Source organism: Pagrus major, chromosome 10 (assembly GCF_040436345.1).
Source record: "Pagrus major chromosome 10, Pma_NU_1.0".
Classification (NCBI taxonomy): Eukaryota; Metazoa; Chordata; class Actinopteri; order Spariformes; family Sparidae; genus Pagrus; species Pagrus major.
This window is the reverse complement of record NC_133224.1, coordinates 17,673,455-17,688,779: the sequence shown is the minus strand read 5'-3', so window position 1 is coordinate 17,688,779 and position 15,325 is coordinate 17,673,455. Positions and strand designations below refer to the sequence as shown.

The 15,325-nt window shown below is 42.3% G+C and overlaps 1 protein-coding gene across 2 annotated transcripts in view; it reads left to right on the top strand.

The window, feature by feature from the left end:
* nrxn2b (neurexin 2b) overlaps positions 1-15,325 on the top strand; it is a 571,134-nt gene that overhangs the window by 519,491 nt on the left and 36,318 nt on the right. For both annotated transcript variants that reach the window (XM_073475282.1, XM_073475281.1), the window contains one exon: positions 3,659-3,830. In XM_073475282.1, coding sequence (XP_073331383.1) covers positions 3,659-3,830 — 172 coding nt within the window. The remainder of the gene's footprint in view (positions 1-3,658; positions 3,831-15,325) is intronic.

Here is a 15,325-nt window from a genome sequence, read left to right as displayed (position 1 = left end):
TACTGACATTAGCCGACAGCTGTAGCAGATTAAGGTCTGCTAAGCAGCAGTTTAGAAGCAGTGGTGTTTAAAGAGCAGCCAGGGCTTATTGTCAGTTACCTACCAGTTCCTTCATTTCAGTGTTGCAGGCTTGACTGCTCCCAGTCATTCAAAGAGTTTTTTTTTTTTTCCTTCTGTTTCCAGAGATATGTTCGCTTAAGGGAAACGGCCATTAAAATGTCATTACCGCTACACTAAAATCATTTTTAAAAAAGCACTGGTTCCCAGCGGCTTCCTACCGTAATGGGCTCGATACATTCCCTCAGCACCGGGAAGAACCCTAATGTTGCGGAACACAAATGCTAATCTCTCTGTAAATATCACTCAAATTCACTCTCCCTTCTGCTTTTCGGTCATAATAGCATGGATTCATTCTGCTTTGCCCTGGCAAATTGAATTAATTCTCCAGGCAAAGGTGTCATGATTATTGTAAGCTTCCTACTGCGTGGGTCGTAATGGAGATCATCCCAAAAGCATTTCACTCACTTTCTCCATTTTGTTTTTTTCTTGCTGCAGTATCTCAAAAGGTATCGCTAGTCAAAGCTTTGATTAAATTTTCATTCAAGTGCACCTCACTTATCGCTCACTGACTGTATTCATATTCATGTCTTGGAATCAATATTGAATTTCAGCATGCATGGGGAGAGTAGGCAGAAAGACTGCGCGGGTCAGTCCATAACATGAATCAATTGATTAAGTGCCGAAGAAGCTGGGAGCACTTTGCCATTTGAGACGTTCAAGCCTCTTTGCAGAATGAGATCATCTGCTGAGCAGTCCATCAAGCTCCACTCTGAGGAACTCGTCCTGGTCTAACTAAGTTCTGATCTTGGTGTAGGAGAGCGCTCAGCCGTGTCCATTTCCTGTTGTGCTTCCACACAGGGATCCTGTTCAACTCTGTGGATCCCTCTCCAGCATTAATCATGGCCACCAGCACTTCCTCTTGCACCTCCAGTTGAGCACGCTCAATTAATACCCTAATCGCAGCTGTCATCAGAGCATGGCCATACTGTGGCCTTGGCTAAATACTGTAACCACTTTATACAACACCAAAGAGTGGTTAGAATGCACATAAATTTGGCTGTGATTATACCGCTCATTAACTTACTGCACAACCTCTGCACTTATTTACTCAATTAACTTGCTATTTTAAGTTCTGTTAACATAAGGGTGGTTTATTTTCCTTTTTTAAATACTTAATCAGCCATGAATAATGGAAAAACCGCTGCGAGCAAAAGCCACACGTTCACCTCTGAATATCTCAGCATATGGAAGGTGGCTAAATAAATGCACATAGCTAATGAGATAATAGAATCAATGAAGTCGTCGCTGCAATGGGCAGATAGCAGCGCGCAAAGGTGACACCCCCTGCAAATGAGCTTGACCCGAAGTGACAACCAGGAAATGTTCCTGCCAATGTTACGGGCAACAAGGCAGTCACAGCTCTGGATCTTATGGTCGTCTGGGATAAAACTGCAACAGAAGATTTACTGCCAGACAGAGAATTTGTCTGTAATGGTGCTGTCTGGTATGTACTCTTTCTGTTTCTCCCTCTATCTCTTTCCCTCACCCTTGTTCTGTGCCTTTCTGGCAGACTGTAACTCTGTAAATGACTTTGACCTTTCCTGGGACTGAGGACAGGAACCACAGAGGGAGAGCAGAGAGATGGTGGGAGATGAGAGTAGAGTAGGCGGTTGACTGTAATAAACTCGAAGCAGTGGGCGGCTGTCAACACTAATAGATGGGAGAGGGGAGGGGGTTACCGGGTTAATGAATACTAAAGGTGCCTGAGTCCTCAACAAGTACCAAGCTGAAGTGTGTGAGATCTGATGCTCACAGTGTCATCACACTGCAGGCAGTGAGGGCCTTTTTGGTGACTCAGGGAAAATATCTTTTGATTTTTGCCAGCGACCGTATCATGTGGCATATAACGCACTGCAGTTTAGTTGTCAATTCGATTGCTTCACTGTAATCCATCACACACACACACACACACACAAACATAATGATTTGCTTTTTTTATTATTAGGATCCCCATTATGTGATGTCAGCCCTAACCTAGCAACTTTCAACAGGATATTGATGGGTAAACAAATAAAATGAGACATCAGTAACAGGGTTTGTTGATATTCTGTACCTCCTGAAAAACAGATTATATTTTTTGTCAAATCTTTAAGGTGTATTAGAATTTTTTTCTAAAGGTCTGAAAGGTAGGGGCGGCTGTAGCTCAGTGGGTAGAGCAGAAGGTCGCTGGTTCGAACCCCGGCTCCCCTTGGCGGAACTGAGCTACATGCCGAAGTATCCTTGAGCAAGATACTGAACCCCGAAATTGCTCCTGACGCGCAGTTGGCACCTTGTGTGGCAGCCTCTGCCATCAGAAAGGGCCCTGCGATGAGCTCGCGACTCGTCCAGGGATACACCCTGGCCTCCGCCCATATGAAAACTGGGATTGGCTCCAGTAACCCCCGCAACCCCCTGAAAGGGGGGGATAAAGCGGTAACATCCCCGCGACCCTCACGGATAAAGCGGTTAAGAAAATGAGATGAGATGAGATGAGAGGTCTGAAAGGTTCCAACAGTGGAAATAACACCTAGAGTTGACAGCCACACTTGTGGCTCTGCAAGGCTGTATGAAGGCCCAGTGCTAAATGCACTCTTAGGCCGAAGATATGGTTGCTTTTAACAACGTGTTGGTGTACGTATGATTGCTGCCTCGTATATCCTGCATCTGTTTGAAGCGTCGGTTGTACCTGTCCTCAGAAATTAACACTACATATTCGCAATGATGAAATATGCACATGAATAGTAGGGGCAGTGTGGGGATGTGACAGAGTCAGGAGTCAATAAGCATATCAGCAGCAGCAGGGACAACATGACAAGACAACTAGCTAACGGGTGCCGATGCAACTGGTTGTCTACATAAATACACCTTTAAAATGCAAGTTTATCTCTGGCACAGTAGGGATTTTAGCTAAAGGTTAACTAAAGCAAACCAAGACAAGAAAACCTCTCACACTATTTTGCAAGAGCACTGTTGCTGCATCTTGGGCTTTGTGGACACCCAAGGCAAATGTGATCAGTTTAAAGAAAGGCAGTAAAAGTCAGGGGATGACAAAAGTCAGTTGGATTCATCCCATTAGGACCGTTAATGTCTGTACAATATTTCATGGCAATCCGTCCAATAGTGTTTGACAGACAGACCTACATTGGCATCACTACAGACATGATGCTAGAATAAAGAATTATCAAAATGTTTGAAATGTGGCATATTTCATTGTTAAAGGCTCTAATTCCTGGTACTGGTATCAGATTTCCTTGACATTTTGTATCTGTGTTTGAAGCAGAACATTGGGGCGAGACATTAGACAGTAAAGGAGTCATCTTAACTATAAACCAATGAGAGAGAGTGGTAGTTATGGAAATAAAGGCAGCTTTATTTAATAGAATGAGCAGAAAGTAAAAACTTGTGATGACTCGGTTGAACTTTTTACTCACACCAAAGAGTGTTTCCAAAAAAGTCGGTTTCCCAGAAAGATCAAGTCAAAGGGGAACAAATGTCAGCATAATCCTTGTTCAACGTGTACTCGTTTTTTCTCATCACATTTTCTACCCTCTGTCTATAGGAACGGGGAAAGATCGGAGTGATCTTCAACGTGGGAACAGACGACATAATCATTGAGGAGAGCGCGGTGATGGTGAGCGACGGCAAATACCATGTGGTGCGATTTACACGCAGTGGCGGCAACGCCACGCTACAGGTGGACAACCAGCCCGTCATCGAACGTTTCCCCTCAGGTAGGAACAGGGGCCTTAATCTGTGATCTGAGGGAGGGAGGGGGCTCTTGGTGTTGGATTTGAACCTTCACAGTATTGAATTATTGGATAAACTGGGTAACACAATGGAGAGCGAAAGAGGGAGCTTTGGAAAAAGAAATATTCATTAATCCAGCCCACCGTGTGCCACTAAAAACTGTTTTTTATAGAAAATTCTGTAGGGGCTCTGGTTTATTTATCATGACATTCATATTTAGAGCATGCCTGCATTATTCTAGGTGATTAAGTCAGGTTCTGGTCTAAAAGGCAATAAGAGCCAAACAGCCTTCCCGAGGCAAGCAATCTTCCATCTAAGAGCATCCAGCTCTCTGCAGTTAGTCTACCATTGTAGCTCCTGGCACTGTGAATGCCTGCATTGAATCGAGGCCAGCAGAATATGAGAATGCCAGTCAGGTATGGCGGGTGAGCATGGGTATTGGGCAGGATACAGAGGGAGAACACTTCACGCCGGGAAAGTATGTGGAGGTGTTTATAAGTCATGCCTCGGCTCCAAGATAAACACAGACGCAACATCATTACACATACAGACTTTAAACGAGGGCAAACACCCGATGAGTCACTGCTGGGAGTGTGCTAATTCCCCCGTTTGTTGTTTTACCATAATCATGGTAGTTCTATTTTGGCCTGAATTACGAGGCTATTATTGGCTGCGCAGAAGCTCTCACTTAATTTCTCTCTCCATTGTGTTTCCCCTTTGTTCATGGTTGTTCAAAGGAAGACATTTTGTGTTCCCATCATGAGTTTGCATTTAGTCAGCACTAGGCTAAGTCAGGCTCTTCTGCCTGCCAGTGTTAGGGGTTAATGATCTCATGGAAAACAAACAACTAATGCGCTTTTTCAAAGCCTCGAAGCTCTGGTACATTCATGAATTTGCAAAGAATTTCATCCAACTTTTAAATCAAGTCAATACGTTTCATCTCCATTGTCTAAAAGCGCTTTCAATGTATCATCATTGTTTCAAACAGCAGGGAGAGTGCTGCTAATGTGGCCATGATATTTATTCTAGCCGACATATAGAGCAACGGGACTGTGACATTCTCTGTCACAGCAGTGATCCCATATTTTGAGGCTTTGTTTTGGCATTGAGGGAAACGTATTCTGTTGCTCATCCGTCAGCACAGCGAGGCCGGATTGAGGGGCATGCATCACAGCCAGAGGAGGAAGCGCCCTGTGACAGTTCACTCTTTTCACTTGTTATTATGATGGAAATGCAGCCCTTTTCGCAAGAGCACACACTCCAAAGAGGAGCCTTCAACTAACAAAAGCGCTAACTGCTCAGAAAAATAACAGCAGAGCAGCCTGTTAACATCGACAAGTGAGTGTCATCATCCGAATCTATGTTTTGTTTCATCAGGGAACATTAATTCACAGCCCATATTGTATTCTTTTTATTCCCCTTCCCTTCCGCCCTCCTTGCTGTGTTGTTGTCTTTGTCAAACCTCTCTTTCCTTTTCCTCTGCTGATCAAGAATTGAAGAGAGTTATTTTGTTGTTGTTTGTTAGTTCACTTGATGAGTTTTGCGTTTGTCTGCCGGGGGCTGGAGCCCATCTGAAGTTTAAGGAGGTCATGGGGACTAAGGAAAGTAAATGGATAAAGGGAGGGGTGGAGAATAGCTTTGATTCATTTATGTGAGCTAGATACACTCAAAACTATATCAGGGCTCCCGCTTTGAAGGCTCCGGCACCAGCTTTGAAGGTTCCAGTCGTCATCGTCTGGCAGGGAGGCGTCCCGGGGAAACAGAGATGTTGCACATTAGGAAAGCAAAAACCTCGGATGAGGCTGAGGCACAAAAGGGCGGAGGAATACGTTGGGGAAAGACTAAATGAGAGATTGAAAGGGTGGAGGGAAGTGACTTCCTAACTGAGGCAGTAGGTGCGTAAAGGAAGACGTTGAGGTTATATTTTGTGGAGAGGGGAAAGAAATGAGGGGGCTCCCTTGTTGAATCCAGTTCCTGTGACCCAGATTGAAAATGTTGACATCTTCTGATCCTCTAAACGGGACAAAATACACTATACTCACAACATGTTCAGAACTACTTTGTTTCCTTGATGCTTATATTATGCAATATCCTTGCCATGCTGTCCCAGTGGAACACTGAATCCTAAAATGTCCATGTAGCCAGATTTAGAGGAAAATAGAGCAAGTTGTCATGAAAGACGCCTCCAACGGAGCATTCCACGAGGTCTTGCAGGTGCCAAATTTGTCAGGCTCCGCAACAACGAAGTGCAGTTTCCTGTGAAATCTCTCTCCCCAAAGGGACTGTTGTGACCCACATCAGGCAGTCTCGTTGGGATGCCACTTCAGTTTTTAGCCCTGTTTAATGCTTTGTGCATACAGAGAGTTACATGTGGGGTTTCTCCTCTTGTAGAACATGGCCTTAGAAATGTAAAAGTTCCCAGAGGACCGTTCCAAGGACAAGGACAGTAGGAATAAAAGAGAGAGCGTAAATGTCACCCAAGAAACCCAGCCGTGTCACACAAGAAAGAAGGTTACAGGTTATCTTTCAGTGTCTTTTTTTGACACACAAGTACTAGTCATACTTGAGTAAAAATAAAAATATGGTGTTAAAATATTACTTCGGTAAAAAGTGAATGTCATCTATACAAATTGTACTTGAGTAAAAGTCTTAAAGTATCTGGTTAGTGAGTTACTTAAATATCCAAACCTAAATTACACATTACACAATTTACACACACTGTGTATTTACCGGTGTTGGGGGCAATGCGTTACAGTAAGATATTTATTTTAGCGGTACCGGAGTAATATAATGCATTACTAATAATATTTGAGTTATGTATTACTACAGTTATGTCATGTAACACGTTACAATCTGCGCTACCGACCGAAATGAAGCATTTATTGTTGTTTTTTTCAGAATCCATCCACAGCGCGCATAACCATATTGTTATAGGTTTGTTTGATATAGCCGAGCCTATAAGTTCTTTGAGTTTGATTAAGCCTAATCCTCCGAGCGTACTTGAATTTACATTCTTGAATCACATATGCATTCCTCGTTCTGTGGACTATAATAAAAAGGCATAGAAAAATAGATTTTTGTCTCGTCATGTCATTATAGGCTACATTATAGAAGGTATAGGTCTGTTGTGTTTCATATGACTCAGCCTACAATTAAAAATATGTATTCCTATCTCATTATATATCAGACTGTGATCCTTTGTCTGCATCCTGTGTCCAAGAACTTTCCTTTATTCAAAAAGATCTAGGCTATTTAAATGTTCTATAAAGGTTATTTGGGCATTTTGTTGAAAATAACTAAAAAGTAGTGTAATAAATAATTTATTACTCTATGCAGACAGTAATATTGTAAAGTAATATATTACTTTAAAATGAAGGTAACTAGGAATATGTTATATATTGCATTTTGAAAGTAACTTGCCCAACACTGGTATTTACATGTACTGTATGTACAGTGTGTGCCATCGGGCAAATTAACTAGTAACTAAAGTCAACAAATAAATGTAGTGGAGTTCCTCTGAGAACAGCTCATTTATTCAGTTATGGAAAAAATTATATTTCTTCTCCAAAACTACACACTGTCCCTTTAAGTACTTCTTAACTAATTGTAATTAGTTACATTCCACCACATGCTTTCCAGGCAGAGCCTCCGTTGCCTGGGCTGGCCAGCAGCAGGCGTATAAACAGAAGGTTGACGCGGGGTGATGATTTGGAGAGACAGAATGTTAACAGCAAACGTGGTCGTCACGGGTCACGCGCATGCAACAGCAAAGCAACACGTCTCCTGATGTCCCACGAAGTGATGTTTGTAGTCCTCAGGGAGTGTGCGTCTGTGTGTCTGTCTGATTCTACATGCGACAGCGCACACGTCTATCTGTGTGCATGACATAGTGCGTCTTGTGTGTGTCATTCTTTCTGCGTCCATGCCTATGTGTGTGTGCATGCATGCATTTGATGGACAGAGAGCAGACAAAAAGTGTCAGAGGAGCAGCCGGCCAGTTAATCCAGTGTGTCAGGTGTCCCTGGTGGGTCCTGCAGCAACAGTTATTGGCCCTCCCACATTCACAAAATGGCAGACTGGCTCAATAAAAACATCTCTGTGTCACACTGAGCACCTCAACCTGGCCGCAAATAAACAGGCAGATGTCAGCAGCAGTGCCATACGGACTGTAATTGTTCCATTTCACACCCGGCTCTCTTTATTTACTGGTCATCTGCTGTGAGAAAGGTAGCAGATATGATGCGGCTAATTGTTTAGTCTCCAATTTTATTATTAACAATTTTATACCATTGCCCTGTAGAATTCCTAATTTTGTTTCTGACTGGCAAAACGGTGTGTATTATTTTCAGATAAACGCACTGGCAGGACATGGCAGCCTTTTCACTTTTTTGACTTAAAAGTTATAACTGAAACCTTTGGTTTGAGCTGTTGCCAGACTACAGCTTCATTTAGTTGAGAAGTAAGGAAACATATGTTCCAAGGAAGATTCAAAAGTTTGGTCACACTTAAAACATATGGATTTGTTTGGTGACATCCGGTGACATCTGACCACCGCAGAAAAGACAGTATTTTTTTTTCATGATTTTCTCTGCATCTATAAGAATCAAGAGCTGTCCACACCAAGAACACTGACCGTAAAGACAACAATATGTGCACTGATGAAGATAACTTTATTTAAACAGTGGTGCCAAGCACGCGCTGCTCGCTACAGTTTCGTCAGCTTCGGGAACAATGGATATTGATGCATTAAAAAAAAAACAGAATATGGTTTTACAAATTCTTTAGAAATAAGAGGAGTTAGGAGCATCCAACACTGTTACGAGAGACAAATTTTAGTCATACTTTTGTATGAGTCAACATCAGTTTTCCTGTCAAAACTTAAAGGACAAAACAAAGTTCAGAGACTTCATCAGCGGCAAAAACCATTTGGCATTATGTCTCAGGTAACATTACTTTTTTATGTGTATGTTGAAGCCATATTTAACATTATATAAGAGTATAAGTTGTATAAATAACGAAGACTGAGTTGTTAGAGTAGACCATTTAAAAGTGTTTACTTAATGTCATCAATTCACTTATCACATGTAACAGTTAGAAACCAATATTATAAGCACTCCTGCAACATTATTTTGAAAAATGTCTCAAAAAATGAAATCAATGTAAATTCAGTATGGATTTTGATTGGCTGTCCGTGTTTCTATCGATCATAAAGTCACTCTAGAATTGATCACAAAGATACTGTTTGCCTCTGTCATAGTTGTGACGTGGTAGAGCTAGAAAGGTTTTCAACACAATATATTCATAGTTATAGCTGTTGTTCTTAGTGTGGCCAGCCCTTTAATCAGACAGTATTGTTATCCTATATCCTTCAACAATCCGCCCCATCAATCCACAAACATCAATTTAAAAATTAACAGTTTTTCCATCTTAAAAGTCCAAACTAGTCAAATCATGTGACTGCCGTTGTGACATTTGGCTCTGTGCTATAGTTTTATGGGCTGCTCTCTCCCCGTCCTCTTCGTCATTCCCCAACAGATGATGGTGTTCAGACACTCAGAGGGGAGGTCAGATTTAGAGTGAGCTGAGGCCTGCTACAGCATTAATCCCCCTCTTTTAAGGAGCCAGCCGCCCTTCTAGCAGAGTAGGCATCAGAGTAGGAGACAGAAAGAGCTACAAGGGAGATAAAGTATGGCAATACATACAGATTTATACATATATGGTCACTTTTATGGGCTTAAAAGTATATGTATGTATGTAAATTTCCCTTTGTTTCAGGGAGTGTATGTGTCCATCTGGGAGTGTATGTGGAGGTGTTGTGTCATGAATGCCCACCTGTCTCTCTACTTTGTGTCACGTGCCCCCTCCATCTCATCATCTCGTCTATTTGCAATTCACCGAATCACCTCACATTAACCCTTTCTCTGATTATAGTCATTCACCACAGTAAATGATGACATTTCGGTAAGAAGGGAGCTTCTGGAAAAATCCATCCATTTCCTGTGGGTTTATACCACACTTGGCATTTGGACTTCATTGCTGAACCCCCTGAGATTTGGATAATCATTATGTATTTTACAACTGTAGTTATATTGTCACCATTGCAGCGCATTGGCTGTGATTACCATATTTTGCTGCCTCGTAACTATGTCATTATGACCAATGAGAGCGCACAGCGCGCTGTTGTTCTCCCACACTCACTGTTTCTTTGTCACTTGCCAGTATTTAGAGGCAGTAGATCTACTGTACAACTGTCATTTAGCTGTAGGTGGAACTGAGCTGTTGGACTTGTGTAGAATTAGAAAAGGAAAGTAGCGTAGGGTGGGGTGGTAATGCATGGATGGAGGGGTTGACGGGAGGGGAGATAGAAGACAGGAGAAGCAGCAGTACTGTACACCAAAGTGCTTGGGATGCATTGTTTGAAAATGATGGACTGGAAGGGAAGAGGAATGGATCAAGGGAGAGGCTGGGTCGAGAAAAGAGGAGGGTGAGATCCACTACGCTTGCTGGAAGCTAGCTGCTGTCACTGCTCTGATGGATGAGGCTTTCCATGTTTCTGAATAATAAGCACTGCACAAATTGGATTGCATCACAGCAGGGAAGATTACATATAACGGGTGCAGTACGAAACAGCACGTGCACGTACGAACACACACAATGTAGTAAGAATTTCATAACAAACATGACTTGTTAACGAAATGACTTGCTACTTGAAATGCACTAAGACACAACAGTATTCATTTAGAGCAAATCAACGCACCACTTAATACAGATCATAAATCAAGGGCAGCAAAAGAAAGAGGAAAGAAAGATAAAGTACAAAGAGAGGGCTATTGTCATTCCCTGTTTTCATTCTGTAAGGCATTTAGGGGATCTGTTCAGCGTGAAGGCTGACCATTAGAGAGAGGAAAAGGGGGAGAAGAGAGATGTGGATTCACGGAGCAGAGATTCTTTGTGCCAGCGAGGTCAGCTCCAGCTCTTCCGACTGAGCTGTTAAGATGTTCTTACTCCTCGGATAAATGGTCGAAGAAAAGGGGTCAACAAAGCTCTCGGCAGCGCTCTTTCCTCCCTCATACCCCCTTTTTTTATCATTTCCTTTATGTCTGCAGCGTTTCTAGATATCCATCTTTGTCTTTGCGACCTCCGCAGTTGGAGAAAGAAACCCAACCGTGAATAAGTGAGGAAGATAAAGAGACAATATGAGGAGGGGAGGTTGAGGCAGCCCAGAAGATTTGCTCCGCTCTTCCCTTTGGCTAAACCAATATGAGAGCACTCAGCGGTGCCAGTTAAAATGTTAAAAGTAGGGGAAAGCAACAGGATTTGGACAGGAGGAGGGACTCTAAACAAGAGAACACAGTCGGACAAATGGCTGAAGGCATATGGACTGTGTGACTCTGACGGTCCACCGAGCAATAGATGTTAGATGAGTGTGCGGGGTGATGCACAGAGCAGTGTGGCCTCGTGTCTATCTCATAGCATCTCCTATTTAATATAAGCTAAGCTCATATATCTGTTAGCTTCGTGCGCTTTCTGTCTTTAATGGTGCTTGAGGTAATTACAGTATGCACTGTTGCAGCAGCACCAGACAGTTTGGTTCAAATCATCACAGCCTGCAGACGTTCACATATCAGGCAAAGTAAGAGCACTTACTTAAGTTCTCCAACTCTGGGATACTTGTAAATGATTTGAGAATTTCCAGCATAAAATGTGACTTCGTCTACCTTCTGCTCTTAACTTTTAACTCACATTCACTACATTCGAGGTAGAAATATTAATTTTTCACTCCACTACATTTGTTTACTTTGTAAGTTGTGATTTTACCAGCACTCCCAACTCGTCAAATACAGCAGAATTGGTCAGTGCCCTCAAGCACCAAATTATAAAATATAATGAGTTACCCATCTAGCATCAGCATCTGCAGTCAAGTTAGCTATAATAAACATGCAACGTTTGGTTAGCCATTCAAAATAAAGCTTGCTGATAAAACATTTCACATATTACGACATATTATGACTTTTGGCCTGTTAGTAACATTGTGAAACAATATTTTTTTTTGCGGTTTGGCCAGGTTTAGGCACAAAAACTACTTGGTTAGGTTTAGGAGAAGATCATTCTTTGGGTTAAAATCACCCTATTACTTACATGAGATTAGTCACGTCAACTACACAACTCACATTACATCATTTACCATACTTACGTAACCATAACTTAAACAAGTCAACCTTGACACCTGGTCACATATAGGACTGCTGGGGGAAAAAAATCCTTTGTATGACTCATCAAACCAAATAAATTTACATGTAGGGCCGCTGCCCAGGCTGCTGTATTTGACGCAGTGGGGATGAGAACGGTCATCAGTATATAGAGCATTTATAATTAGCTCTTCTCTGTCCAGCAACCAGATGTTACTTACAATAAAAATCCACTATATCTGCCAATTTACTCAGTCATGCCAGTTTATTAGGTACACCTAGCTAAATCTATTGCATGATATAATTAACACCTCTCGGTATGACACAGAATAATTCAACAGAACTGCAAGCTATAGCCTGCAAAATGACCTTTAAGATAAACTAGAACTAGGCTGCGAATGAGTCATTTATCAGCTGGTGGTGTCTTCTTCTCTGAAATGAGCCAAGGCTTCAATGTCTTAATCAAATAATGCAGTTTAAAAATAAATCAGAGAAAAGTAGCCAATGCTCACATTTGAGACAGTGAACCAGAGCATTTTTTAACCTTTCTTACTTTATTTCTATTCGTCTATGGTTTAATTAATCTCAATCTGTTTATTGTTTCCGCTTTTTACTGAGCCTTCATTAAGGTAGGCCCGATGTGAACTGCATCCAATTTAGTTTTAAACTGTCAACTTTGAGTCTGAAACTCTATTACTTTTATTCTAGAGAAGTTAATTTCTGTAGAAATCTGTACTGGCTAAATTAACATACAATTATGGTGTTAACAGGTTGAGATTTTAAAGACACTCCACTCACCCCCAAGCAAAAAGATTCCAACTGCTAGTCCTCTTTTGCCGCTGATCAAAAGAGATACGATACGATGCACGACTGACGTTTGTCATAGTTTGGATTTTTATTTGACTCATTATATTCAGGAAAGTACATGGGAAAAAAAACATCAGAAAGAGTTAATTGAGGGCAGCCAGCTCAGTCACTTGTCACTGCTGACAGTTCCCCCTCTTTCCGTGTGTTCTTATTGGGGCTTTGGTGCTCTGCGACTGCTTCTGATTGGATCTTGCACAGTTGGAAGGTATCTCCAATTATTGGCCTGTGGCTATGGGATGATGGAGAGAGAGAGAACAGAGACATAGTGAAGAAGTTAATGATGAGGAGAGAGAGACAGAGAGGGGAGACGCAGCTAAGTAGTGTGGAGCAGGAGAGGGAAAAGATTGCTTTAGGTAATTCGAGAAGTGACAACTTTGATTTCCACATGAGTTGGGGCGGAGGGGGGGTGCTTTCTTTGGCTCACTTTGGCAGCCACCCTCGCACAAATCCACCGTGGCCGAGATGAAAGGTGGTGAGGATCCTGTCGAAAACAAGAGGAGAGAGAGAAAGAAGTGAAAACGAGCACATTGGATTGATAAGTGCCGTGCAGATGAAAGATGAGCGAGCAGTTAAAACAGTGAGATTTCATCTGTTTCAAATGCATGCCGACACGAGCGGTGGGCGATGTATTTACATTGAACAAAGGAGTGTGGTGGGAAGGTAAATCCCTCTCTTTTCCCCATGCGATTCACATGAAGAAACACAAGTTGCCTGCAATCTTTGGCTTTAAAGGGTTTCGGGATAGAAAATACGCCACAAGAAAAGCCATCTTTTCATGTAAATTGTTCCCTTTTATGAGCCTTTAAAGCCGTCTTGTCTCAAAACAAGTGAACAAATCTTGCCGTGCACTAAGATTATTTCAACAATCAACCTGTTTCAAGAATTTTCAAGCCACCATTTTTCTTGATTTTAGTTCAGCAGTCTTTCTCATTCCGTCTGCTGTCAAGATACTGATGCCCTAGAAAATGACTGAAACAGGTTGAAATATCCATTTTTTGGCCGATCTATTTCAGTTGTTTGAAGTAAAGTCACATCTATTTTATGCAACAACAAAAAAAGAGGAGGGATCCATCTCCTATGACGTACAGACATTCCAACCCAATTGCCAGAATAAATGTTGGCAGTGCACATTTCTGCAAATCATGGATATGTTGAAACTTAATGTTTCTTTATGTTCGGTTTTCAATATTATGTTGTGATAATGCTCTGTTTATTGTCCGGTTAGGTTTAGGCACAAAACCCACTTTTCTGGTAGTTCTTTAGCCACTTCAATGGCTGCAAAATGTCCTGAGGTCTTGGTAAAGATATGCAGTGGTTTCACACTTACAAAATACCATCTCGAACAGCGGTCTCTGACTTGGCAGCTGCCAGCTGTCATTCCACCACCATCCCTTCCACCTACTGGCATGAGTCAGCTCATACACGTGTGATGAGAATATAATATGACACACTTGTAGAAATGCCAATATGGTACATATGATGTAGATCTTTGATGTAGCCATGGTTTGCAGAAACGTAAAATGCCAACATTTTATTCTAGCAGCTGGGCTGGATGTGCAATAAAGGTTGCATGTACAGAAGAGACCAATGAAGTGCACCAGAGTATACAGGTTACAGTGACAACATTTCTGATACAAGTCAAAAATAAGAAAGTTAAGAAAATAAGACTTTCAGGACTTGGATTAAGTAGCAAAGGTTTACAGGGTTGCATAGGGCAGTTCCATCTCTCCATCTGCTCCAAAACACCCAGTGGATATGAGAACAATCCATCTAAAGTTACCTAATGAAAAACAGAATGAGGCTAGCTTGACAGAGAGAGGTTTCTGTGAGAGGGAGGGAGCGCAGGATGGCCGGTGGCCAATCGTCTCCAATGTAATCTCCATTCTTGTGGATGGATTTCCGATGTGGGTGTCCTGTACAAGGACATCTGGCTGCCTGCAGAGCTACATGATATACAGTTGGCTCCTTGTAGAGTCTCCACACACGCTCACATGTACTCATTCAGATGCACACTTATGCACTGATACAGAAAGAGACAGAGAGCGAGGCAGAACAGTGTCTGATTCATATGCTGGATCATCAGGACACGAGAATCTAGCGCTCTCAAACAGACAGAAACAGACACACTTGAAGCACGCTACACAAGTCTCTCGCCTGTCCTTGCTTTGTGTCTCCCTGAGGTGCCAGTCAATCAGGGTGCCCTTGCCCTGCCCCTAGCACAGCAGCTGTGATACCTACCCAGGCCAGGCCCCATCATGGCTGTTAATCCAACCAATGCTTCAGGCACCTAACACAGGGCGTAAGAGGAGGATAGACAGATTTCTGGCTTCCAAAGTGACGATCCCACTAGTGTGTCAGAGTGGACGTTTGGAGCCTCAGGGGGTCCAGAGCCAGAGGCATGCTGGCTGGCCCCACATACATGA